General features: G+C 53.0%; 9 protein-coding genes across 9 annotated transcripts; 5 read left to right on the forward strand and 4 right to left on the reverse strand.

Annotated features, from left to right (window-relative positions):
• Positions 1-816: 816 nt before the first annotated feature.
• Positions 817-2769, forward strand: ALT_1597 (sigma-70 region 2 family protein; the record flags this gene model as incomplete). The annotated part of the gene is made up of 1 exon (XM_033562387.2): positions 817-2769. One exon carries the CDS (start codon positions 817-819, stop codon positions 2767-2769), a length of 1953 nt encoding a protein of 650 aa, XP_033418278.2.
• A 157-nt stretch (positions 2770-2926) lies between these two features.
• On the reverse strand, positions 2927-4617 carry ALT_1598 (sugar porter family MFS transporter; the record flags this gene model as incomplete). Its single annotated transcript, XM_033562386.2, has 4 exons — positions 2927-3997; positions 4050-4130; positions 4192-4394; positions 4449-4617. The coding sequence occupies 4 exons, from the start codon at positions 4615-4617 to the stop codon at positions 2927-2929; spliced, it is 1524 nt and encodes a 507-aa protein (XP_033418277.2).
• A 1708-nt stretch (positions 4618-6325) lies between these two features.
• Positions 6326-9684, forward strand: ALT_1599 (putative C6 transcription factor (Mut3); the record flags this gene model as incomplete). The annotated part of the gene is made up of 5 exons (XM_033562385.2): positions 6326-6623; positions 6682-7456; positions 7516-7631; positions 7683-8127; positions 8181-9684. 5 exons carry the CDS (start codon positions 6326-6328, stop codon positions 9682-9684), a joined length of 3138 nt encoding a protein of 1045 aa, XP_033418276.2.
• Positions 9685-9929: 245 nt separating this feature from the next.
• On the reverse strand, positions 9930-10951 carry ALT_1600 (oxidoreductase, 2OG-Fe(II) oxygenase family; the record flags this gene model as incomplete). Its single annotated transcript, XM_033562384.2, has 2 exons — positions 9930-10539; positions 10596-10951. The coding sequence occupies 2 exons, from the start codon at positions 10949-10951 to the stop codon at positions 9930-9932; spliced, it is 966 nt and encodes a 321-aa protein (XP_033418275.2).
• Positions 10952-13525: 2574 nt separating this feature from the next.
• pacC (putative C2H2 transcription factor PacC) lies at positions 13526-15735 on the forward strand (the record flags this gene model as incomplete). The annotated part of the gene is made up of 3 exons (XM_033562383.2): positions 13526-13816; positions 13937-14225; positions 14288-15735. The coding sequence occupies 3 exons, from the start codon at positions 13526-13528 to the stop codon at positions 15733-15735; spliced, it is 2028 nt and encodes a 675-aa protein (XP_033418274.1).
• Positions 15736-17922: 2187 nt separating this feature from the next.
• On the forward strand, positions 17923-20282 carry ALT_1602 (putative forkhead transcription factor Fkh1/2; the record flags this gene model as incomplete). Its single annotated transcript, XM_033562382.2, has 4 exons — positions 17923-18036; positions 18111-19157; positions 19222-20153; positions 20210-20282. The coding sequence occupies 4 exons, from the start codon at positions 17923-17925 to the stop codon at positions 20280-20282; spliced, it is 2166 nt and encodes a 721-aa protein (XP_033418273.1).
• Positions 20283-20681: 399 nt separating this feature from the next.
• On the reverse strand, positions 20682-21506 carry ALT_1603 (putative transcription regulator PAB1642; the record flags this gene model as incomplete). Its single annotated transcript, XM_033562381.2, has 1 exon — positions 20682-21506. One exon carries the CDS (start codon positions 21504-21506, stop codon positions 20682-20684), a length of 825 nt encoding a protein of 274 aa, XP_033418272.2.
• Positions 21507-22147: 641 nt separating this feature from the next.
• On the reverse strand, positions 22148-23909 carry ALT_1604 (3'-5' exonuclease; the record flags this gene model as incomplete). Its single annotated transcript, XM_033562380.2, has 2 exons — positions 22148-23414; positions 23470-23909. The coding sequence occupies 2 exons, from the start codon at positions 23907-23909 to the stop codon at positions 22148-22150; spliced, it is 1707 nt and encodes a 568-aa protein (XP_033418271.2).
• A 987-nt stretch (positions 23910-24896) lies between these two features.
• ALT_1605 (putative PHD finger domain protein) lies at positions 24897-27079 on the forward strand (the record flags this gene model as incomplete). Its single annotated transcript, XM_033562379.2, has 2 exons — positions 24897-26876; positions 26939-27079. The coding sequence occupies 2 exons, from the start codon at positions 24897-24899 to the stop codon at positions 27077-27079; spliced, it is 2121 nt and encodes a 706-aa protein (XP_033418270.2).
• Positions 27080-27251: the final 172 nt, after the last annotated feature.

Consider the following 27251-nt stretch of genomic DNA (forward strand, 5'->3'; position numbering starts at 1 on the left):
ATCTCTTGAGTCTCGAATCTGGAGTCTCTTTGTCTGCTGGTCCATCCCCACCTTAAATCCCCTCATATACCGGGACTAGGCGGGTGGGTGATCCTCAGAATTTGAGGACTGGACTGGACCGGCCGATCGATAACTACAGGACCATTGTTCGTCAGTTCCGCGATCCATTTGATTCGAGATTCCAATCTGACAACTTTGTACTGTGGAGAATAGTCCCAAGAATTGAGACGTTGGCTTGAAGCTGAACCAAAGCACCGCAAAGTCAATACTCTCCGTCGGTCTTTATGCGCTGATCGCCCACTTGTCGCTTTTCTGATGTCGAGTGCGCTTTCAATTCCTGCATAGAATTCAATCCAGGTTTCGCTGTTTTTCTGAAATCCCCAGTGTTCTTCGTTTTGGCCAGAGGACTGCTCAGCTAGTTTCCAGTCGTTTGGAGTCTGGGAGACATTCTTCACCACCTGTCGCGATCCCGGCCATTAACACCCCGCCTTATCATCAACAATCAACCTCAAAAGATCGGCGTCAATGAAGATACTCGACCATTAAACCGAGTTGATCGTGGTATAATTGAAGAATATCTACAGTGTGTCGTCGCATCTTAGCTACGCTCGTTTCCAGTACTGAACTCCGCGTATACTGGAATCGGCTGGACAGTACTTTTGCTTCTGCTTGGGATATTCCATAATCGAAGAAGCGCAGAGTGTTCAATTGATGATGCGCCGTCGTCCTTTATCATTTATGAGAGCTATCTAGTTCAATCTTCAATCCTGAGTTTCTATCCGCGTTACCACGCGGAAATCAATTTCAGAATAGATTATGTCCGATGTTTCGGAAGAAACAGCTGCAAATGAGCCACCCGCACAATCCTCGCAGACGCGGTGGGCGTTCATCGATGCTTCAAACAATAGCCGAAGCAATCTCACCCGAGTCAAACGCCATGTGATGCAAGAATATATGCGGCAAAAACGCGGTGGCGAGCCGCAACCAGACAATGATAATGGCGAGTCTGTGAAGGGAAGAGAGGAATCACAGCCAAAGGTTCGCAGGCGACCGAGGAACAAGAGTGCGGGAAAGAGTACCACCGAGAAGGAGAAGAAGGATCCTGGCAAGGGTCGGAGGAGAAAGAGCCCGGACGAGTCGACAGATATGCAAGTGGGGGTCGAATCCAAGCGCGAGGATTCCTTAGGGGAGGCTTCATCGACAGGGATTGGGGAGCGTCATGTCTCAGCAGCTGCAGGCCAGACGAACGCGGATACTGTCGGCTCTGTTTCATCCTCCGACTTGCCCAAATTCTATGCATCTGGTGACCAGAGCAGCAACTCCGAGTCTGACAGCCGGTCCCCGTTGTCCTCTGCCCCAACAACTCCCTACGAGCTAACCCTCTCCCCCAAATCAATTCTCAGCGCAGCGCGAACTGACCCCTTCAACACTTTGCCTATGGATTTGGATGCGGAGGGTCGCAAACTCTTTGACTTTTACGTCAACGAGATGCCGGCTTGCTCTTATGGCAACCACTTCCGGTCCCCTAAGGCTCACAATTGGTATACGGCCGTATTTGTCCCCGAGGGCATGAAAGGCCCGGTCGCCTTCCAGAACACGATTCTCGTCCACGCGGCCAACACATGGGCCTGGGTCCGGAACGAGGAGGAAACGAAGATGACTCTGGTCCATCGTAACCGGGCCATCTCCATGCTCCGCGAGCATCTGGCTGCAAACCCCGGAGACATTAGCGACGTGGCCATCATTGCATGCCTCAGTGCAGCCGGTTTGGAGGACTTTGACCCCCGGCCGGGGCACAAGCAGATCAGCTGGATTCACATGCGAGCTGCTCGGGAGATGATTCGAGCGCGCGGTGGGCCTGCGGCGTTCGAGAACACCCGGCTGGGGATGTTGATCAACTGGCAGGACTATATTCTGTCGGGGTATGAAACTCATGGGCCGAGCTTTTTCTTCGAGCCCAATCCACCTATTCATTCACAACCTGATATTACCGAAACTTCGCTACCAATTTCCTCCTGTCTTGCCACCGATTTTGAGGGCGTCCCTTCTACGTCCCCTCCATTCTCCCTCAGAGATGAACTCCAACACCAATGCAACGAGTTCATCGAGTTCCTCAAACGCTGCGAGCAACTCGCCCTCCACCAGCAAACACACACCAACCCCGCCATCGCACCCATGCGCCATACTGCCTTCCAACCTACCTCCCTTCTATATCAGATTCTCGCCGCCCCGCCAGGCGTCCGATTCATCGCCTCAGGCAACCGCAAACAATTCGTCGCCCGCCTCGTCGCGCTGATCATGTTCAACGCCGGCCTATGGGACTATCGCTCATCCATCGCCCACAGCGAGACCTTCCTGCGCACGCTCGAGCAGGCCGTGCTCGAAAGCGAGGTCAACATGAGCGGCTCAGTCGAGGCCCTGCTGCAGATCATGTTGGAGTGCAACGACGGGACGGCCACACCCAGCACCAGTCCCGACCTCCCCTCTGTCTTCCTGCTGGATGAGCTTGAGCTCAAGCCCGCCTCGCCTGATTTCACGCAGTACTCGTCCACTGCGCGAACGCCACACGGCCGGCCTTGGTTCGCCGGACGGATGCTCAAGGTCGCGAAGCGCCTGGGCTACGAGACGTGGATGCGCGTCAATGATTTTCTGCTGGGGTGCTTGACGCTGCAGGTGTGGGAGGGCTCGGTGGCGGGGTGGGAGGAGGCACTCCGGCAGGAAATTCTCAGTGCGCCGCTTACGAGTTATATTATGCCTGCGTTGAGGTGATATCTTCTAGTCCTGGACGTCTTCTCTATTCATCATTCGCATTTATGGTTTGTACAAACAGGGTACGGCATGGTTGCTCGGCGTCGCTTGGTTGATAATCGAAGTATATTCTCTCTATACAGTGAACAATTTTATCTTCAGACACTACACTTAATATCTATATCCCGATTGCAAACTCTTTCCCCTGTGTAACTTGCAATGTAACACCTGCCTTGACATCCTCCCGCGAATCCAACCCACACCACCGGGCCCTGCGACGCTGCCGAGCCGGCGTACGGGTAGTGAACACCTCGCCCACCTCCTCGAGGGATTTGCCCGCTGTCTCCGGGTAAAACGCCCAGACAATCACCGCCGCGGCCCAGTTGAACGCAACAAAACAGTAAAAGTACTTGTACTGCAGGGTAGTCAGCGCAATGGGCGAGCACTGCGCGAAAACGAGATTGAGGCTCCAGTTCGTGGCAGTCGCGATGGACGAGCCGCGGGCGCGGATGGCGGTGGGGAAGATCTCGGCGGGATACAGCCAGGAGATGAGGCCGAGTGATGTAAAAAAGAGCGAGAAGACGAAGAACATGGCGATGGCGGCGCGGAGGGCTGCAGGAGAGGAAGGGACCGAGGAGTCCGCGTCCGGGGCGAAGTTGCCGTAGTAGCGGGCGAGGGTGGCTTCGACGCAGAGGGCGGCGCCCATGCCGAGGAGGGAGGGGATGAGGAGCTTGCGGCGGCCGACGCGGTCGATAAAGAGCAGGAAGACGGTGTTCCAGAACTGGGCGAGGGCGCCCCAGACGCCGGTGATCATGAGGGTGGTGGAGGTGGGGAGGCCGAGCGAGCGGTAGATGCGTGGGCTGTAGACCTGGATGACGTTTGTGCCGGAGCATTGGGTGAAGGCCTGGATGCCGCAGGCGAGGAGCACGCGGCGGCGCCAGGTGGGCGAGGAGAAGAGCAGCTGGCGCCAGGAGGAGACGACGGTGCGGGAGTCGGAGGCGACGCTCTCGCAGATCTGGGTGAACTCGGACTCGATGAGGTCGGTGTTGGTGCGGGTGTGGTTGAGATGCAGGCGGTTGAGCACGGCTTTGCCGGCGTCCTTGTGGCCTTTTTCAATCAGCCATCGGGGCGACTCTGGGAGAAACCAGACTCCAAGGCCGAGGATGACGGCGGGGGCGGCTTGGACGGCTAGAGGGAACCGCCAGGAAAAGGCGCCCGTGTGCAGGGAGCAGCCATATCCGACCCATTGCTACAGCAGTCAGCGGTCAACTGTCCGCGAAAAGAGAGTCAGAGGGACATACTGCGACGACCACACCCAGCCCAAGCATCCACTGCTGCATCGCACCGAGAAAGCCACGAATATGCGCCGGAGAAACCTCGCTCTGGGGTCGGTTAGCAGAAGAGCATGTCGAGTGTGTAGGATGGTTGTTGGACAGCACTCACACAGTAGATCGGAATGGTGGTCGACATCAAGCCAATGGAAAAGCCAGCAATCAAACGGCCGACAATCAACATGGCAATGTGCATAGCTCCAGCCTGGAGAGCAGCCCCCAGGGCGGCCAGGAGAGCGCCTACAAACATGACTGGGCGGCGGCCAAAGGGGTCGCAGATGTAGGGGACCGCGATGGACCCCAGAATGGCTCCTCCTGTGGCATGTTAGATCTAAAACTCATCCAAAAAGCAGTAACGGGATGAAACACCATTATAGGAAGAGACAATGCCTCCAGTGGCTGCATCAGAAGGGTGATTGAAATGCTGCAGAAAGGCCTCTTGTTGGAGCGTTGACCCAATCACCCCCGAATCGTAACCAAAGAGAAAGGATCCTAGAGTGGCAAAGATACAACAGAGAGTGACAAGTAAAAAGGTCATGATAGATTAAACTGAACAGCAAATTTCAGAGATCATTGTCTGTTGTGAACCATTCAAGTCGTTGAGATATTTTCTTCCCCTTGTCTAGCTGGCTAGGGGGATTGTGTAGAGTCTTTCGCTGGGGTCAGTCATAATTAAGACTGGGAGATCATAAAGTATGTATAGTTGTTGGCTCAGGTGGCGACTATTCAAAGTATAATTCCTCCATTGACCATGATTGTACTATGATTAGGATTAGGATTAGGACTACGATTATAAACCTTCTTTAAGCATGAGGGGATTTTCTATGTAAGACAACTGAATAATCAGCAGCAGATGGAGAGTCGGAATGACAGATACTGTGTGGTATGGAGTACATTTTAGTGCATTCATTCAGACTAGGATTATTCATATCCCATTGCCTCCGGTTGGCATGCTTTCGACCGTTACTTAGGAGAATAGAACAGCTATCTCTTATTAATATCTGTCAAGTACATCAGGAGTAGTAGTATCCTTACAGAGGTACCTACAGTAAGTCAGCAGACTGAGTATGTATCCACGGAGTAGAGTGGGTGATTCAGACCCATCTCTCCATCTCGGACCAGTGGACCCTCCTGTTCTTTTGTTCGCAACTTCTAGCTTATCAGATGCTCTAAAGGCGTCACAGAACATTTTTTTTTTATTTCCTCTCCAAAGATTCGGTATCTAGTTTTTACGCAATTTATCTACCGAGGCTTCTTCGAACATTCGATGATTACGCTACTGGTGTTAGCCAAAGCCTTTGGTGTCTTGTCTGAGAGTTCAACCCTGTTGCGTCGCTGATCAGGGAGATAATCATCCAAATCATCTCACTCTGTCGTTCTCACTGTCTCATCGTCTATCACTCTCATTCTTCTCTTCTTCTAGACCGGTTCTGGCCCGATCAGTTCATCCCAGTCGTGAAATATCCTGGTTGACCCAGTTTGTGCGCCCAAAGGTGCGTGAATACTTTTCCGACACTTCTCCCACAGCTTTTGATATATCTACAGCTCTACGAGAGGCATACTGCACAAAATACTGTTGTTCCGGCATTGCCGTATTCCCTGTCCAACACCATCCCTGTTGGTTTGTCATCTTTTTATGCTCATCCTTTTTGCGCCATTTTCACTGCTCTACTGAAAGCGGAAGCACTGACCAACCACGGAAGCATAAGCAGCCAGAAGGGAAAAGAAGACCACAAGTGGGACGCCGACTAACTTGGGGATCGCCGTCTTTTATTCGACTATTATTCGAGCATTTTCACGGTCCTGAATGTCTCTTGGGCATCCATAATTCTGCCGATATTCTACTGTTACTCAGGCCGAGTGTGCGCCCTTCTTTGTTGATTTTGACTCATCCCTCTTCGGTCGGAGTACTTACTGTTCGGTCGGACTTAAGGCTGTCTGGCTCCTGTCGCCGGGAATACGACCCTTAAGGGATTGGGATCCCAGTACCTTTAGAACAAAGTTCCATTGTGGACTCTTTATTGGCTTTAGCCGCAGAGATTACTTCATCCCTCTTCGCCTTTTCCCTCTCTCTTACTCAGACACACTCCTCCGTGTGCCTTCCATGACTCTTGCGGTAATCCTCCGATCTGCCCCTCGTGTGCGATAGGTCTTGCATCGCCACGCGGGCCGTTATTTCATTCCTCTTCCAAATCTATCAGATTCGTCCCCTTGCATGAACCCTTGCGCCAACGTCATCGTCAAGAATGGCCGCCAATTCCAGCCCGTTCGCCGGCGCCCCCGCCGAGACCTCTAACGAGGACGATCCCGCATCCGCATCAGATACACAGTTTTACAACTATGACGACTCGAATTCATCCGCACTCCCTGCTCATCCTCACGATGTCGCTTCCAGTCATGGCCATCTTTCCGATTCGAAGACGAAGGAGCCTCTTCCCATGCAGAAGCGGCGCCGGGTGACTCGCGCCTGCGATGAATGTCGTCGCAAGAAAATTAAGTGCGATGGGAAACAGCCGTGTACCCATTGCACAGTCTATAGCTATGGTAATTTGGCCTTCATAACCATGGATCTTCGGTTTTTCTGACTTTGATACCGCTCCAGAATGTACATATGATCAACCCTCGAACCGGCGCCGAAACCCTGCTCCGCAATATGTCGAGGCACTTGAGAATCGTTTGCATAAAGCCGAAGCCCTTCTCCGCGTGGTTCTACCCGACCTGAACCTGGACGACCCCCAGTTTGACGTGCATGCGACCGAGCAGATGCTGGCCGCCATCAAAAAGGAAAAACCGCAGCCGCCAATGCCAACCGCAAGCGCCCCTAAAACCTCGACTGCTCCTGAACCGACAACAGACGCAGCGGACGGTGGTGCCGGTGACGAGTCGCTGTTGGAGTCTATGGTTGAGAATTCAGGCTGCCTGGATCTGGATGACCAGGGTCATTGGGATTATCATGGACATACCTCCGGTATCATCTTCCTGCAACGATTGCGCAAGCAACTTGGGGCTTCAGACATGCCGGTCCCGTCGTTCCGAACACGGGTCCTCTCTCAGATGTTGGATAGCCCTAAGTCGACGTCCGATTCTCCGTCAGATTCCTCGCTACCCCCCACTCACGATCTGCCCTCCCGGGATGTTGCACAGCGTCTGTGCCACCACGCTTTGTACGAGGGATGTTCTCTTATGCGGTTCGTGCACGAGCCCAGCTTCTTCGCCATGCTAGATCGAATCTATGATACCCCTCCGGAGCAGTTTGGAAACGAAGAGAATTCGTTCTTGCCGCTTCTGTACATCGTCATAGCTGTTGGTTGCTTATTCTCGGATGACGGGGCTGGTACCCTGGATATTGCAGGTTATGAAGGCGCTATTGGTCAAGGGTAAGTTGAGTTATAAAAATGTCCCTCATCGGCCGCAACTGATTTTTTCCGCGTTACAGATTTCAATATTTCAAGGCTGGCCGGCAACTCCTGGACATCACCGATTGCCGTGATTTGACCTCGTTACAAGCGGTTTGTTTCATGGTCTTGTTCTTACAATCCTCCGCCAAACTAAGTACGTGCTATTCGTATGTGGGAATAGCGCTCCGTTCGGCTCTGCGCTTAGGCCTGCATCGCTCTGTAGCCGCCGACTTCAACCCCATCGAGCGAGAGTTGCGGAAACGCATTTTTTGGGTCGTACGGAAGATGGACGTCTACGTGAGCACCATGCTGGGGCTGCCCCAGATGTTGAGCAATGACGACATCGATCAGGAGTACCCTGTGGATGTTGATGGGCAGTTTATCACCAAGGATGGTATTTTGCCCATGCCGTCGGATTATACGCCCTTGATGGCAGGGGCCAATGCCCATACTCGGCTGTCCAACATCATTCTCAAGGTGGTAAAGTACATATATCCAGTGAAGAATGCTCTGCATCCGTCCAAGTCGGATATGCGCTACATGGTGAGTCATTCCAAGATTCGCGAAATCGAGCGCGACTTGCAGACCTGGATGGAGGAACTGCCTGCAGCTCTCCGTCCGGGGACGGAGGTATCTCCCCAGTTAGAACGGTATGCACCTCTTTTCCTATCGCGTCTGCTGTCTGTGACTAATGCGTTCACAGTATCCGACAACTGTTGCGAATCAGCTATGCTCACGTGCAGGTTGTCATGTATCGACCCTTCTTGCATTATGTGTCTAGCGGGTCACAAGCTCGAGGTGTGGACCGGCGGTCATACGCTTGCGCCGCCGCATGCGTGAGCGTCTCACGAAATATTGTCCATATTACGACTGGCATGCACAAGCGAGGATTGCTCAATGGTTCCTTCTGGTTTACTATGTACACGACCTATTTCGCCATCTTGTCGTTGATCTTCTTTGTGCTCGAGAATCCCGACTCGCCGACGGCCAAGGACGGTGTTTTGAAAGACGCCATGGAGGGCAAGAACACTCTGGCCGGACTGGCGAAGAAGAGTTTGGCGGCAGATCGCTGCTCGCAGAGTCTCAATTCTCTGTTCAAGAACCTCCCCGAGCTCTTGAAAAACCGCCAGAGCTCGGTGAAGCCTGTGAATCTCAAGCGTCCAGCGCCGGCCGCTGTCTCTCGGCCTGCTGCAAATGTGAAGAGTCAGCAACCTGCGCCGGAGATAGCGCCTCCGCAGAGAGCTAGTACATTTCCGCTGCAACTACTGAGCCGACAGTCCAAGGCCGAGGCGAGCAATACACCCAAGAGCTTGGACGATAGTCATAATTTTGGCGGTGGCAAGATGTATCAGAGCCAAGTCAATACCCAAGTCAGTACCCCAACGTGGCCTCCGTCTACCCCGGAGCCCCGTACCGACACCACCACGACGACGCCCGAGCCCTTTATTGCCGATCAAGCTCGCGCAACGACCACGGCATCTCCAATGCCGGGGATGCATTCGCGAGAGCCCTCGTCGGGGCAATTCTCAGCACAGCAGTTGGCCAATACCGGAAATTTGCCGGACCTCATGCCCATCATGTTCCCATCCGACGATCCCTTTGCCTATCCCACTCAACCAATGTCCACATTGGAAGATGACCATTTCCGCGTCGACGGACTGGGCCTACAGTCAACGAATCAGTTCGGATTCGACCCGTCATCGCAGGGGTTACCGTCGTCGACCTCGAATGATTCACCAATGGGTGCGGTGTCCACTCCGACGTTTGACAACTTTGGCACTTTCCCGCTTTTTAATAATGGAACGTCAACCGGCATAAATGGCACACTCCCGCATCGTGTCGTACCGCAGAAGCAGCAGGTTATGAACCAAGCTCGGCTGCAGTCACCCGTGTCGCATAGCTCGACTCCTGGCAGCGGCACCGAGGCGGTCAACAGCCCCGACCTGGTGTCTATCCCCAATCAGAACTTCATGTGGCAAGGATACAACTTCCAGCCACAAACGTTCCCTCAGGATTCGTCAGGGCCGCAGCAGGTGCCGACGACAACTGAATCGCAGGGCTTTAGCATGGGAATGAACGAGAATAATGAAATGGGAGCGGGCCTTGACATGGGGTTTCTCCCTCTAGACGATATCTTCGGCGATCCATGCCGACCAAACACGCTCGCCAACGACGACTGGATCCAGTGGATGAATGTGGGAAGTTGATGAATGGTGCAGCATATGATACGGTCTGAAAAATTCGGTTTTGTTCTACGAGATAATGAGAAACTAGTGTACGGTCATGTCATGTGTTTGGCGTTCAGGACTGGTATATACGGAGTGCCTTTATTCTATAGGTTAGTACTGGTAGTTTAATGTCAATTACACATATTCTATTCAATCAGATATACAATCTATCTGGCTTTGGTCTAGTTCACTAGTCTACAGTATATACACTCTATTGAATTGAATCAACTTCTCCGCGGCGGCTGGTACCAACTCCAAATATTCAAGCCAACCTTCGTCCCCGACGTGACGGGCAGCGCCGCATGCCATGTCTCGGGATACCCCGTCCCATCGGGCCTCAGATTCTCCCAGAAAATCGCATTACCCTTGATAGGTTTGAAGGTGATGCCTTCTCCCGTCCCCCTAGCCCTAGTTTTTCTTTTCTGTGTTTCGTCCCTGTCCCCATCTTCCAGCTCCGACGCATCCTCGTCCTGACACTCCAAAAACCGACACCACCGCCTATCAACCGGCATACGCAGGCGCGGGAAATTCGTCCCTCCACCGGTACAGTTATCATCCAGATAAACCATGAACGTGCTGGCGCGGTCGCCGCCGCGCGCGACGGAGCCTGCCCAGTCATAGTGGTGCCTGTAGTGGCCGGAGGCGTTGTAGCGCTGGGCCCACATGCGCTCGATGTACAGGTGCGGGCGCCACCCCTGAAAGGCGCGCGCGCGGTCCTCGATACACCGGACGGTGGGGTCGCGGTCGAGCAGGGCGCGGTCGGAGAGGCGGGTGGAGGGGTCGATGCGCTCGGTGATGCCGTTGTAGATTATGCTGGGGGTGTATTTTCCTACGCTTTGTGTCTGTTAGTGAGGCTCGTGTGAGACGGGGGGATGAGGGCGGAAAGGTACCTGATGTCGACGAGGTGGTCTGCTTCGGGGGTGGTGAGGAAGCCTTCGATGTAGATGACTAGGGGGGTGCGGGAGAGGAAGTGGATGCGGTAGGCTGGGTCGAGGGGGCAGTCAGTGGTGATGCCGTCGTCGATGCTGATGAAGGTGTCGTCGAGGAGGTTGAGGGCTTGGGAGGGGGCGAGGTCATCTGCGTCTTGGTCGTTTGCGCCGTTGGGGAAGAGGTAGTCGGTGGTGGATGGGCTGAGGGGGGATTCTTCTTCTGGGAAGAATTGGCGGAGGAGCGGGGCGAGGACAAAGAGGTAGAGAGGGAGGAGGTAGAAGAGGGAGGACAGGACGGTAGAGAGTTTGATTGACATGGTATATGTACAATTGTGAAGATATACAGGTCTATGTGCTGATGTAGGAAAAGACTGACAATAAGAAAAACGGCGTAAAGACGGATCAACCCATTGATGACAGAGGTTCAATTGAATTACAGAAATCCAAAAAGGATAGACTTGAGGTCTTTCAATACAATTTTGATGGACAATTGACTGGCATCGTCGCGTGTATGAGGGTTGAATCTGACGCCTGCTGATGTACGGAGCCTGGAGAAAGGATTGTGGTGGATCCAATGTCCTCTTTCACCGCTCTGCTGGTATCTATATTCATCATGCTCGAGTATACAAGTCCTCTGTTTGAAATCAGTGTACAGCTGGACGAAAGAAGGCTATCAGAGGCTCTAATCCAAGGCTCACAGCAGATGAGTGACATTGTTGCTGGAGTTGAATAATTCAAGGATTCCTGTACAGCTTCATGCACGGTCGAGGGCTAATGACACGGTTCCTTGTGTCTGACTAAGTCGTACTGTCTGCGTTAGAGATCTGTACTCCGTATGTCTATTGGGAGTGAGATGAAAATATGTTGTTGCCTGGGATCAGGGATAAATTGATGTTATTATTAGGCTGCTGCAATGAGGCTAGTTACTACTGCCTCACCTCCTTCGGAGGGCAGTGGTCTCAACTCATAAGTCTTGACATGCTCTCAGCACACCACAATTTAGGACTGACGGTAGGATTGACATGCTTGTCATCAGGCTGTCATCAACTACTCGTTGTCACCCTAGACAGATAGATACTAGTGATTTCGCTTGACCAGAACTGAATCAGAAGTACTCTCCCTAGTTGAGCAGTGGTCATATCCTCGACGGATCTGTACCGAATATTATTGCTAATCCCGCTGAATTCGCTGCTCAAACATACATACGAGACTAAGGTACCTAGGAGTAGACTAGGTCTAGGATTATATTGAGGTAGCATTATTACGAGCAGGATTGATTTGCTGTCAATAATAACATGCCAAGTTCCCGATAGTATTATCTTACCCCGGATAAGACCGGGCCTGCCTCGGACGATCCCCAATTTGGTGCTCACGACGAAGACCCGACACCGGTGACTTGAATGGTGGATTAATCCAAACTAATCATGGAGGTGACCACTGTCGGCGTCTCTGCAGTTTTACACGTGTCAGAGGATGAATAATGGCTCAGACAGTAAGTTAGTGATCGGATGATGGGTACTCCATAAACTGGCCACCTCAACCTCCAAGTCCCAAGACTCCCATCCACGGGGCGGGAGACGAGTTGCCAAGAGAGTGGCCGTGGTTCTGTGGTGCAACTGGGAGAGGAACTCTTGGAGTCTTGGTCTTCTTGTCGCTTTGTCAAAAATAGGTAATGAGTTTCCATCACGACCTCGCTTGTATTATTATTAACTTTGGAGTCCTAGGCCATTATGATCACCAATAATATGAACATCTTTCCTCTCAGAATTATTATTGCTCCTTCGAGTCTAGCAAGGATGCGGGGTTTTTTGGAGGTAGACGGAATCGTGTAATTTATCGGTAACTCCTGGTATGGTTTTGTTCTGATGTTGCCTTAGCGCCGGTGAGCTGCTCGGATCGGATTAATTGCTTCACCCGGCAAGCGACCTTCTGTTCAGTGTTGTGGGATCTTCTTCTGTAGATAATTCTTCTTCCTAGACACTGACAACTTCCATGAGATCATGCTCAACGTGAGCTATGATTTTTGCTCAAAAAATATCTACATTATGATGGAATCACTGAACTCGTCTGATCTATCCTCCAGGTCACGGAGAAACTCAATACAAGAGCCAAACAGGCGTGGACGGAGCAGTACCACTGGCTGTTACCAATCAGGTGCACTGTACTCTGTAACTTGCCTAACCTAACCGATCAGCACAGCCCACCCGCAATTTTCGTCTCGGCCAGTCATGTGTCGTGGCTCGACGCCACTCAGGCTTGGGCCCGCATGGCTCTTGGCCCGGTCTTGTCCCTGTCTTGGGTTGTCCCTCCGCCCGGCTGTGCAATGCGCTTTTTCCTGGGCTTCTGGGCTTCTGGGCATCATACTTCTCCTACTCTCCTAGGTAGTCAGTTTACTCCCGTACGACTTTCTGGGCTGTTATTCCCCCCCTCCTTTTCCCACAGTTGTTGTCCTTTTTTACCTTGCGCCCGGCCCAAGGACAAGAACCCAAGCATTCCCCCCCTCTGCCTCCTCTTCCTTTCTTCCAAGACTTTCCTCTCTTCTATCCATCCATACCCCCCCCTTCCCTCCTCCATCTCCATCCTCTTTTCTCCCTTTCTTCCTATCTTACTCACTTCGTTGAGAACTCTTGTCTACGTGTGCCGCGTGTACACGACTTTACAGCTTCTTTTGCGTTGTCTTTTCGCGGCGAGTCTTGCCGATCATTTTCTGGCAGACGACGTCCGTCGCTTCTCCGATAAATTGATTCTCTGACTCATTTTAACCCTTCTTCCCTTTCCCCCCTCTCTCCCTGTGGTGAGAAACACGATTCATCGCAGTTAACTTGCGTTGATATCCTCCCTTCATTCTCCGCTGCTCCCAAGAAAAGGGACAAGAAATCAGTCTTGGCACAATGTCTGAACACCAAGATAACGCAACCAACAACACAACTGCTTCGCCTTCGGCAACGGCAGCCCCTATGCCTGGACCCATCTCGCAGGAGCAGCCTTCGTCGCAGCCTGCAGCTACAACCCCAGCTCCTGTGTCTACTTCGACCCCTCCCGCTTCCGTGACTGCGACCGCGGCTGCTGCGACCGCGGCTGTTAGTGCTCCCCAAATGAACGGAACTCCTCCAAGTGACGAACAACTTTCCTGCTTGTGGCAGGGTTGCTCTGAGAAATGTCCTTCTCCAGAGTCACTTTATGTAAGTCTTTGTCATTTCGTCATACCCTGCATCTCTTTAATCGCCTCATCCTCGGCAAGAACACCCTCAAACCGGACAACACAAACACCTGGGCTACTTGAGCAAGACTGACAGGATCAGGATCACATCTGCGAGCGTCACGTCGGTCGAAAGAGCACCAATAACCTCAATCTGACATGCCAGTGGGGAAGTTGCCGCACCACGACTGTTAAGCGTGACCATATCACGTCTCACATCCGTGTCCACGTTCCTCTGAAGCCTCATAAATGTGAATTCTGTGGAAAAGCATTCAAGCGTCCCCAAGATCTCAAGAAACACGTGAAGACCCATGCCGATGACTCGGTGCTTGTGCGGTCGCCTGAGCCGGGTGCCAGAAATCCGGATATGATGTTTCATGGAGCTGGAAAAGGTAACGACGAATGCCGATTTTGGCTTTGCAATTTTGGAACTGACATGATCCTTCTTGATCAGGTTATGCTGCTGCCGCCCATTATTTCGAGCCATCTTTGAATGCAGTGCCCAGCCAAGGATATGCGCACGGTGCTCCCCAATACTATTCGTCTCATCCCCCACACCAGCCGTCCAATCCTTCCTACGGGAACGTATACTATGCTCTCAACCACGGTCACGACGGCCATGCTTCGTATGAATCCAAGAAGAGGGGCTACGACGCTCTGAACGAGTTCTTTGGCGATCTGAAACGCCGTCAGTTCGATCTTCACTCTTACGCAGCGGTTGGCCAGCGCCTCCTTGGTCTTCAGAATCTGTCTCTCCCTATCCTGACCGGTGGCCCTGTGCCTGAATACCAGCCCATGCCAGCGCCCGTGGCCGTGGGTGGTGGCTACGCCCCTGGTGGACACGGTGCTCCTGTCTACCATCTCCCCCCAATGAGCAACATCCGCACGAAGAACGACCTGATCAACATCGATCAATTCTTGCAGCAGATGCAGGATACCATCTACGAGAATGACGATCATGTTGCCGCTGCTGGTGTTGCACAGCCTGGAGCCCATTACGTTCATGGCGGCATGAGCTACCGCACTACACACTCTCCCCCCACGCAGCTTCCTCCGAGCCACACTGTGGCCACTACCTCTGCTAGCTCTTCCATGAGCAACCCTGCCACACACTCGCCTCCCACTGGCACTCCGGCTTTAACCCCTCCCTCCAGTGCCCAGTCGTACACCTCTGGTCGTTCTCCAATCTCCATTTCCTCCGCTCATCGCGTTTCGCCGCCTCACCATGATGGTGGCTCGAGCATGTACCCCAGACTCCCATCCGCTACGATGGCCGACAGTCTGGCGGGTGGCTACCCCAATGCGTCGAGTGCTGCTCCTCCTTCTACCCTCAGCGGCATCTTTGATGATGATCGTCGCCGGTACACTGGAGGCACTTTGCAGCGTGCTCGTCCCGAAGAGCGTCGCCTGTCCATCCAGATGGACACCTCTCACGACGGCAAGGAGGACGGCGAACGCACGCCTACCGGCAAAGCCCGTTCGTCGGGTTCCAATTCTCCAGTGCGCATTTCGGCTAACCTCATTGATCCTGCACTGCACTCGAGCAGCCCGTCTGAGGCCGAGGCGGCTCTGCGCACCGCTCAGGCAGCTACGGAAGTGGCCGAGCGTGCCGACTCGCAGTGGGTGGAGAAGGTTCGCCTCCTGGAGTATCTGCGTAGCTACATTGCATCCCGCCTGGAAAGGGGCGAGTATGACTCCGACTCCGAGGGCCGTGCTTCGGCCGCCGCTTCTCCGAATACCAAGCACGATGGACGCATGGACGGTGTGGAAACGAGTCATGCTCCCATCACTACCGAAGAGCCTTCTGCGCCTCCCGCAGCCAAGGCTGAGTCTAACCACGGTGTGATGTATCCCACACTTCATGGATTGGATGGCGATGAAGATACCAAGATGCACCATTAAATCGTGGGTTATTTGTTGTCGTCACCGGATTCCCCTGTCTTTTAAGGTTTCCTTTTTCTTTGCCAATGTCGATCCAGCCTTCTCATTTCTCTTTCTACGGAGTTGACCGGGTGTGGACTTTCCTATCGTTTCTGTCTCATTTTTCAATTCTCGGACTGGGCTAGTTCGTCTTGTGTGTGATTACCATATTTCATTTCTCTAACTGTTCCTCTCTCTGCCGGCTGAGACTCTTCTTTGTGCTGTGTATGAAAGCTCATTTCTCAGAACATAACTCAATGGACTTGTGTTTATTGACGTAACAGTGTACTCGGCCAGGTAGCATGTAGTCGATTGGCCTGTCTGTCTTGCTCTCAATGGTCAACAACCGTTTTCAGCGCTTTGTTTGCTTGCATGGACGGCACTTTGCCATAGGACAAGACCAGTGCTGTATGGAACCTCCACTGCGGACTCTGGTGGTAGGAGTCAAAACAAGGCAACACTGAGAGGGTTGGCTCAAAGTAGGATAATGAAGATACTGATTTGCACCCAGTGTAACCATGGGGAAGATGCTACAGTGTCAATTATTGATCCTGCTACTGACTACTGATCCTCCTGAGGTCATAGTTCACTACTTCACATTGCACGAGGCGATGCTCTCCCCCACGGGCCACGCTAAGCCACATCCGGACGGAGTGACGCAAACAGTCGATAGTGCGCAGGTACCTTACCTGACTGGAGCAGTTCATGTCAGGGACTGAACTAACTGGGCTGATCTGGGAGATGGAAAATAAGCATACCATAAGGAAGTATACTACTTTGACAAAAACAGACAATTGATTGCTCTCACCGGCTTCTTGTTCCTCGTGTGTGTTTACAAATTGTCGAGTAATGATGGTTCTCCGGAACGTTCCAGGCTTCGATTGCGCTTGGCCTTTGCCTGATCCGGTAATGTTCCATTGCATCGATTTCCCAGTCTACTCAAGAGTAATCTCTGGTGAACTGTCGACGATAGGCGATGAGGTTGACGACCAGGTTGATTCCATTCGATTCATCGGTTTGTTCAGAGAGTCGGTAACTCATGAGATGTTGAGGGTTTTCTGTTTGTAAATCGATGTGATTATCGATAAGTGGGTGATCAGCATGAGCACGAGGGATGTCTTGCTGATGATCGGTACGGTTAATACCTTATTTACCATGTAGTTCTTCTCGTCAACTCTTCCTACCTTACAGCCAACTGGATCTTCGAGGGTGGTCTTCGGCTTGTCTGGATAGATTGCGATGGATTTTCTCTCAAACAAGCAACAAATTAGGAACATTGACTTTCCATGTTTCCTCCATTCCTTCGGCGTGCTCCACCCTCGCTTCTGTTTACGGCGGCTGGGGAGGATCCATCGATGGGGCATGGTGGTATTGACTGGATGCGAGTAGCATCTTTAAGACTGGGGGAATCCTACGATATCAAAATATTTTGACCTCTATCTCCTTGTTCTACAGGATCAACAAGTTCATCCTGCGTTTGAATCTAGGTGAATGGTGGTATAATTGAATTCTTGTTCCCCACGCGGAAGAGGTCACGCCCCAAACACAATCGGCGCGTTATCGTCACTGCGCCATCAACCATCACGAGCAACATCATCATCAATCTCCTCACCATCATCACCACCATCTTCTTCTCTCTGTCCTCTATCTACCTATTCCTTTCTTTTCCTGCCCTAACATTGGACACAAACCCTTGTCTAATCAAAACCCCCCTTTTGTCCAACTTGAACCTATCCTTTCAAGGCAATACTAAGCCTTACTTAACGCACGTCTATTTTTTTTTTACCTCCGCAAGTGGCTGGCTTCCCACCCCTCCCACCAGCCACTCACAGATCGCGTCGCCTTCTCTGCGTGGTGGCAAACCCGTCATCAGTTCCTTGGGTTCTTTTCTTTCTCACGCAGTTCATCCGAGTTTGCGACGAACACTGGGATTTTCCCGGCTTAGGTTTTTCCCTTCTGTTCGTTTGGTCGCCTCTCTGTTTTTGCTTCTCTGCTTCCGTCTATCCGACTCTGCTTTCGTCCTTCCCAAACTGCATCATACGCCGTTGCTAGATATCATCGAAAACAAAGTACGCCTATTTCTCGTGGTTGATAGTCGATCAACCCATATTTGTTTACACCGGCTTAGTCTACCAAACCAAACAAATCAACAAACAATATCGACAAGAAATGCCTCTATCAAATCGGCGCCGCGCGCGGCGCAAGGAAATCCAACTGCAGGAAACATCAGACGCGGAGGCTCCGGACTCGTCGCCATCTCGGCCTTCGAATAAGAAGCGCAAGGTCAGTGACCTGACTTAAGCTTTTTTTTTTGTTTGCGATCGGGATGTGTTTGTGTACTGAATCTGCTCCCACAGGTTGATCACCGTCCTTCCCCTCCTGCCCGTCCCGTCAAAGCGCAAGAATCCGCCGATGAGGCCGACGACTCGTCCCCCGAAAATGAGCTGTCCGCCAACCAGGACCTGGTGGACATGGTCATATCCTGTCTGAATGTCGCCCGGGAAGAAGTGCGCGTGGCACGGGACCACTCGAACAAGAAGACGGAGAACACGCAGAGTATCCGCGCATATGCGAAAATCGCCGGCCGCAACTGGACCTATTACGTCAAAACACTGCATGTCAATATCGGACGCGAACCGGATCGCGAACCGAAGTTGGATGAGCAGTCGAGTCCCGTTACGATCGCTGCAAGGGCCCTCCCCGACGTCCATGTCGATCTGGGCCCGAGCAAGTTCGTCTCTCGTTTGCATGCGGAGATCTTCTATGACGGCGGGGAAACCCCTTCCTGGCACATTCGCGTCAATGGACGCAATGGGGTTCGTCTGAACAACGTCATTCTGAAGCGCGGGACCGATGCGATTATCTCCTGCGGCGACATCATCGAGATCGCCAACACCCAGATGATGTTCGTCACTCCGGGCGACAAGGCCAATATCCATCCCAGTTTCGTGGCGCGCGCCCAGCGCATCGCCAATGGTGAAGAAGAATTGCTATCGTGGGATCCCACCCAGCACTCGCATCCCCAGCCATCGCAGCCGAGCGCGGTGATGAACGACCAAACCTCAGCGACCGCTTCAGCCGGCGCCAGCGGTCAGCCATCGCTAGCCCCCGCCCCGCAGTTCCTCAAACGCCAGGTGACTCCCCCGCCGCGCTCGCCAGATACCGTCGGTCCGCGCACCGCCAAACAGTCGCCGCTCTATAACCGCGGGATGATGATGGAAAGCACGGAGGAGATTGACTACAGCAAGGACTCGGCGAAGGATCTGAAACCGCCATATAGCTACGCCACTCTGATTGCGCAGGCGATCTTCTCTAGCGAGGAGGAGAAGCTCACTCTGAACAGCATCTACAATTGGATCATGGACAAATACGCCTTTTACCGGCATTCCCAGAGCGGATGGCAGGTAGGTCGTCTTCATTTTTCTTCTTCACCGTCGCTGCCCGCAACTGACAACTGACAAACTTCAGAACTCCATCCGTCACAATCTATCGCTGAATAAGGCGTTCCAAAAAGTCCCTCGGCGTACAGACGAGCCAGGAAAGGGAATGAAGTGGCAGATTGCCGCGGAGTACCGCGAAGAGTACTGGAAGAAACAGCTCCGAAAGGGAACTACTCAATCTTCCGCCCCGTCGTCGCCAGCCACGAAAGAGCCTGTGTCGCGGAGTGCTAACAACCACTCCGAAAACGTCTTCAATGGCAAGAAATCGCCGGCAGTGTCCTCCCCAGGATTTAGCTCGTTCCCCGTAGCACCCGTGGAGGCCTACACGCCGGAACGGGGCTCGCGGGTCGCTCGTGGTGTCGACCATCCTCTCCGCAACACCAATGCCCGGGATTACGAGGAGCCATCCCCGTTGCCTACACGTTCTGCCACCAAGAATCACGGGGCCGGCAGCGCATTGACTCGTGCCTATGGACTCTCTGACAACGTGGTGAACTCGCCGCCCGTTCTCTCGTCCTCGTACTACGACGATGGCCCGTCGTCGATGATTACGCCGGCCCCGCAGCGGCAGCAGCCTCGACTTCCGCCTCCTAGCACAGCCCAGGTCCCGTCCAAGTTCATGCCGATGAGCTCGCCTGCGCAATTCTGGAAGTTCGCGGACATTGGTAGCACACCAGCACGGCCAGTGCCCGACATGAGTCCGCTCAAGGGCGAAGTCGGGGATGGCATCGGCAGTTTCCCAAGCAGTAGTCCTCCGCCGCCGAATCTGGTCAGTCCCAGTAAGCCGGGGACATCGAACGGTCTCGGACACGGACGGACGCTTCCGCCGCTGCGAACCGAGCCAGGAGACCTCGGGGAAGCAAGACCAGGTGTCAACGGTACGGTCAAGTCGGAGCGACCGATGGCGCCGGCGGGGCCGGATGCGGATGATGATGACGAAGGAGGATTCGATCTCGCCAGGTTTGTTCCCCTTCTTTTGATTTGATGAATGGCCGATGCTGATGGTGTCTATACAGAGGTTTCCAGCCGATTGGATCATACCATCGGCAACTGAGCAATGCCGCTCGTGCGAGTGCAGCGACCTCTTGATACGCTCGCTAATGGATGACTATGTATTCTATGTACACCTATACCGATTGTATTCGACTAAGATTTGCTGGTTCAAAAGTCTGACATGTTGCAAACTGATACATTACTGTGTGTTTTGTTTTCTGCTTTGCTTTCTTTCGCGTCGGCTCTGGCAGCACATCCGGCCGTCCGGAGTCTTTCTTTACATGTCCACGGGATAGAAGCCTGAGGTTCGCAGCGGGATGGCTTGATGCATTTACAACAGGAACGAAAGGACTGGCGTTGGGTTGCTTGCTTGCTTGCTATGTCATGTACGGAGTACTGGGGGGGTCTGATCTCTGGACGACGCGATGACTAGGACGAACTGTAATGATATTTATTTGCTTTTATCTTTTATCAATTATCCCTACAGACCCTAACTTAGTCTACCTTGACAACCGGCCAGAATCTCTCCTCCAACCACACCACCTGCCGCCACCACTGCACACAGCGACCCATCACATTCTCACGCTCCTCGGCCCCCTTGATCTGCCCCGCCAGCTCATCCACCACATCCCCAATGCGCCGCACAAACGCCTCAAACTCGGGACTCGTCCAGTTCGGTATGAACCGCGTCCGCAGCGCACCCCCATCGGCGTCCTGCTCCGGGCCCGCCGTCGTTTTCCTAGACGCGCCACACGACGCTGCAAACCGCCACGCCTGCAGATAACACGCCTCGGTCGCCCACAGCACGACCATCCCCTCCAGCAGACTCGTCGCCGCACTCCCCGCCGACATAAACATATCGATGTACGCCTGGGTAATCCGATTCGGACCAAAGTACGACTCCTCGGCCCTATCCTCGCCGCGCACGCACTCGCCCCTTTCCCGCTCCTCGTCCTCCATGGCGACCGGCAACGCCGTCAAATCCAGCCCGTACTCATCCGCCGTGTCCTCGAAGAACTGCAGCTCCGTGCGGATATTCACCAGCGCGTCGATAAGCACCTCCATGGCGCGGTGCTCGGCTGTCGAGGTGCTCGACTTCGAGCTGTCCGGGTTGTGCGGCGGGAGTCGGATCTTGGATAGTAGCAGGCCGATGAAGCGGATGTAGGACTGCGCGTAGAGGCGGTCTTGGGAGAGCCATTGCGAGAGAAGCGGTTTGGGGATCTGCCCGCGGCCGGCTTGTTGGAGGAAGGGGTGGGTGGTTGCGTTGGAGAGGGGGCAGGTGGAGATGTTGAGGAGGTGGACTGTTAGTGGGGTGGTCATTTTGTTTTTGCTTTCTTGTATTGTCTGTCGTTAGAGGATGTGAGGTGGTGAGGTTGCGAAGTTTGGGTTTTGTAGGTATATTTGGTTGAGGGGCAGGAGGGGCAACGGTGGTGGGCTGGAGCTTATCATTATCATTATCAATATCATTATCATTATTATTATCAGTTTGACGTCAGCCGGCAGTCGGCAACTAGTTATACTAGTAAGTCAACTAGCTAGTGAGGAACAATGCACCTTAATAACAGTATCTATGCTTGAATAAGCTTAATGGTCTAGACAGTGCAGAGGGAGACTATGGGCCTGCTTGGTGGACGAGATTGTGTCTTGGAAAGTTGCTTGTGTTGTTCAGGGCTGATCAGTAAAGTTGACGATTATACACGTCATATTATGATATGATCTATGTATCGGATATATGTATTGGACCACAGAGTGAGAGGTAAGGTAAGCCCAATGATTGCTAGTATGTCTCTGTTTCTACTCGTATAACAGCAGTAACTAATAGAAACTGTGACATAGGATGATTGCGCTGATAGCAACGACATTCCCAGTAGCGATACTATTGGCTTGATCGGGCACAAGGGGTACAATAATAACATAATCATAGACTGCATAGGGCAGAAATTACCTGGCCAGCAGAAAATCTATTCCACCGTTGAAGCAGCAACGCTAACCTCGCCTGTATCACGACAAATCATTCGCACTAGCGCTTCAAGCGTATAGCGAGCATCGTTCCCTGCATTGTGCAGGTTCCATCCGATGATTCCTAGTTCGCTGAGAGTGCTTGCCAGCGAACGCTGGTTTAACTCACTTCTGATGATACGATACAACTCGGCAGTGTCGATGCGCTCCAGGAAGGCGGTCGTGACATCTTCAAAGACTGGAATGCCCAGAGTTGCCAGATACTTGACGTCCATCGAGGTGTTGTGACCCACGAGAATCAGGTTGCGCTTCTGGTGCTTGTGCTCAGGGCCACTGCCGAGCTGGACACCAGCTGTGTCTTCGATACCGAATGAGTAGGGAGGTTGGAAGCAGGCCTGGACGACATCGGCCAGTTTCCCTTTGGACACCCATTCGCTCTCCCCAAATTCAAAACTGCCCGGACATCCTAATACGTACTGACGGTTGACAATGTGGCCATACTCTCGGACTCGCAAGTGACGGGAGCGGATTCTGGAGGTCCAATTCTCTGCGTTCGCGCCGGGAGGGATGCCAACCAGATCCACAGTGTCCAGAGTTGAAATGCCCACTTCCGTGACCTGTTCATGGCAACGCTCGTTGCTTTCGACGTCAACGCAGATGAAAATCGGCTCTTTCCAGAATGGAAATATAGTTGGATTATTCATATCGAGACGAGGGAACCCGTTGTCACACACGTTGTCAAGCCTTTGCGCCATACTGCTGTCGTCATTTCGCTTCTCTTCCCAGGATCGTTCGTCTATAAGTTCTGGAAGATCTAGGGAGTGGTAGGATCGTAGACCGAGGTGACAATGCATTTTCTTCCGAGTTTGTATCAATTGTGTTTCAGCCTGAAGCCGGATCTGCTGTTTCTTCGTCTTGGATGCTTTGCTCCTACTCTTGTTTTTCGACGCATTTATTCCGAGTTCAATCATTTGCTCGTACGCGAGACGCGCTTCATCCATCTCGGTAGGAGGCTCATAGTTGGTGCGCGGAGGGATGGTCGCTTCCAGTTCATCTTTCATCTCCCGGCTTGTACACTGGCCGATGAACGTCGGTTGAGGAACTCCCTCCAGGTTGAAGTCCAAGAGCATTCCCATTTCGCTTTCCTCCGGAATCGACAGCGTCACTTCAAGCTCACGATTAATTTCCTGTATGTACTTCCGGGCTTGAGCAGCAGGCACGAGCAACAGTGGACGATGCCTGAGCTGAGGAGAGACGTGGACATAGTATCTGCGACATTTCTTCGTCAGTAGACAGCTATAAGTGTGTAAGCCAGGTACCTTACAGATCCCAGACTCGTTGCCAAAACTTCCCTCCGTCGAAAAATCGGCTAGCCACCGTCTGTGACAGTTCTTTGCGCACGAACTTGTATGGATATCTAGACAAGGCCATAAGGGGACAGAAGAATCCGTCGATTGGTGTTGGTGGCTCCTCTCCGTCATGAGTGAAAGCTTTAGTGTCTGATGCCTGAATGGATGAGTTGCACTTGTCTGCCTCTTGGACAGTGCTCTGGTCAAGCTCTTCGGCGATTTCCTCTGCTTTAGTATTGGTTTCCGAGTCTTTGCCGTCGTCTTCTAACTGTACTTCTTCCTGTGTTACTACAGTCGAAGAAGCTCCTTCGGCTGCCTTGGAGTCAGATATAGATACGGCATTGAGACGGGTGTTGAACTGAAGCAAAACCTCGTCCTCGCTGAAGAGCAGCTTCAGGCGTTCTGTTCTGTCCATCTCGAAGCTTTGAATATGATGACTGCCACGGTTGAAGAGAAGTGGGCGGGAAGAAGCAGTGTTTAGCTAAGAGAATGGAGCAATTGTAAGGGCAAAGTTGGGAAGATAGGAGTGTTTGTCCTACCAGGACAAGCAAACGAGTCCGTGTTGGTAACCACGAACCAAGACATGATATACTACCTTGCTCCGATGTCAGTGAATGCTGAGGTGTACTGCAGTCAGCTATTTTCTCAATCATATCATGGGCGATCATCCTCACTCTTCTCACGAGTCTCATAACCACCGTGCTATCAATCTATCTTCTTGTCATTGGCTTCACTGGCTTCACTTTCTTTCTTCTATTGTTCTATCCGAATCTCTACCTTCACAATAGGTGCAATACTTGACAGATCTATTGAGCTGGAGGGTATCACTTGATTCGGAAACTAGGACTCTTCCTCTTCATTAACCATCATGGTCGAGATATATATCCTGACAAACATTTTTGTCCACAGGAACCAAAACCTTAATATACCGCGCAACGTCACAGTTGGCTAGGAGCACACGATGCATTATCATTTATAGAAGCAAATCGATTGAAGTGACTCCCATTTCCTTGTTGTGTTGATATGGGTTGACCGTTTGTGGACAATCGGCGACGGCGAGACGCAGATGTAAATATAGAGACGGAATAATATTTCCCCGACGCCCGATCAACAACATTGCCAGACCGCGGCTGATCCATCATGGTCGTGGCCAACGACGCCGCATCAATTTCTGGTCCTTGTGCTCGTTGCGCATCTTTTCCCACTGAGATTGTCGATCGCAAGCCACTTTGGGTCTGATTCGAAGCTACATTCCATGCATCTGCCTTGATCGCTACCTTCATGGCTGCACGGATGGTGCCACCCACCTAGCCCCCTACCATACCTCTTGCTCTGTCTAACTTGCATTTGTCGCTATTGTTTCCTCGAATCTTCGTTGTCTTCCTAGCTTCAGACGGGAGCCATGGTTATGGCAGATTATAACGATGAAGACGGTGGCGTCATCCTCGATGGTCCCTTTGACCCCGATGCGCAGGCCACCGTTACCGACTTCATAGATTACACCGAATACCTCCCCGCGGACCTGATCCGTTCCCTCACCCTCATACGTGGCTTGGACGAGCGCTATCTCGAGGCTACACAGAATGTTCACGAACTCACCAAGACGTGGGGCCAGCTCCCCGACCTCCCCTCCCACGAGCGCCCAGACGCGCAGACTCTCCGCAAAAACATCTCGGCGCAACTTGACCAAGCAATCAACGCGCGCGAGTCTGCCTATGCCGAAGCGTGCCGCCTCTACGATGTTGTCGATCGACACTTCAACCGGCTGGAGTGCATCAAGCAGAAACTCCATGCATTGCCGAAACCGGAGTCGCGCGAACCTACACCTCCGGAGACTCAGACTGCGGTTAATAAGCGAGGACGATCCTCAAAGAAAGGCGAGGCCGCTGCGCCGACGACAACGCGCATAAAATTACGGCTTGACGGTGCGACAAATGCGGGGTCGAAACCAGAACAAAGGTCGAGGAGTCGGCGGGGAAAGCTTGCTGCGGATCACCTCTCCGGCCTTCATCCGGACTCTCCGATCGCTAGCACCGAGCACTCAGATGTGGAAGCTGGAACGAAACCGACTCACACTGCCGCACCAGAGGAGCTCGCGGTCGCCAAGGGCAAAAAGGAGAAACAGACTCGTCGATCACGGACCTCCGCTCCACTTACGAACGGTCATGGCCATGGGGCTGCCATGTCGACCAGCAATGCTCTGGCAATGCTCAAGCCACCACCGGAGGATGCCAAACCTGGCAGTGAAGATTTACCCTGGCTGCGCTTGACTGAATGGGAGATGACGAAACTGCGCAAGAAGATGAAGAAGAACGCCGTCTGGCAGCCTAGTGAGGTCATGATTCACCGCGAACTCGCTCTCCGGGGGCGAGGGTGGGACGCGTATCGGCAAGCCAAAGCGGAAGCAGAAGCTAATGGCACCGAGTTTCTTGACTGCGACGATATCATGAACAATTACGTCCCGGGAATGTTGACGCGGCTCAGCGATGCGAACGGCATCGAGGGCGTGGTGGAGACCAAGTTGAGCAATCGTGGGATGAAACTCAACGAGGCCAAGAAACTCAAGCGGGAAAACATGGCCAGGGAGCAAGCGGCAGCGGCAGCCGCCGCAGCGGCCGAGGCCAAACGTCTTGCCGAGTCTGGGGCTACAGACGCAGCAGCTCCCGACCAATCTCAGGTGGAGTCATCCTTGGCCGCTCGAAAGCCAAGCAGGGCCTCGAAAAAGAGAACGATGGATGAACGTGTAGCTGCCGAAGCTGCGCCCGCTCCCCCAGCAGACTCTGAAACTCGTGGTTCTCTACGAAGCTCAGCAAAGCGCCGTAAAATGAGCAAGACGCCTGTGGATGACAACGAGGCCGTGGTCGACGAGACGGCTGATCACGCAGTGAACATCGAGACCCAAAAGGCGTCACCCGTACCATCAGCAGCCAGCACAGTAGCAGCAGCTCAAACCAAGGAAGCGAAAACCTCGACTCCGCCCGTCAGCCGACCTCCTTCTCGGCACCTTGCGCCTGGGGCATCGACGGAAGTAGCCGGTCTAGCAACTGGCAAAGATCTCCGTCGAAAGAGTGCCACGCCTGCACGGAAGACTCCTGTCCCGGAAGGATCTCTGGCAGGCGGCCGTCGCAGGAAGCGACCCGCCCCCGGGCCGGTATCCTCGGGACAGGACGGCGGGGCAGCGGTCAGCTACGGCCGACGCAAGGCGAAACCTGCGAAAAAGAGATTCGGGCCGCGCGAACAGGGACAGAAGGATGGCACGACGAGGGAGGACATCCGCATAGATGAAGATGGCGTGTTGGAGGAGATTGACCCTAACGAACCGCGGTATTGTCTCTGCGGAGATGTCAGCTTCGGAACGATGATCTGCTGCGAGAACCAGGATGTAAGTTGCTACCCTTGTCTGTCACATGCTTAAATCCATACTCATGATTATAATTTCGATAGTGCGACAAAGAATGGTTCCATCTCGAGTGCGTCGGTCTCTCCGAAGTGCCCAGCCGCACCGCCAAATGGTTCTGCCCCGACTGTCGGGTGAAGTTCCACAAGGGCAACGACGGGATTGTCAGGCTGAGCTCTCGCCGATAAGAGGGGCGATTCCTTGCGGGTGCTTACAGCAGATGTGGTGGATTTTCTCACTTGGCGTTCTTTCTGTTCATGATACCACGACCTTTCGCGCTATGTTTGTTACTGGTATACTGCAGATTTCCTTCATAGCATGGCGATGGTGCGGTGGTGTTCGGGGTTGGAATCTCGTCTT

The sequence above is a fragment of the Aspergillus lentulus genome, assembly GCF_001445615.1.
Source record: "Aspergillus lentulus DNA, contig: Alt04, strain: IFM 54703, whole genome shotgun sequence".
In the NCBI taxonomy this organism is placed as follows: domain Eukaryota; kingdom Fungi; phylum Ascomycota; class Eurotiomycetes; order Eurotiales; family Aspergillaceae; genus Aspergillus; species Aspergillus lentulus.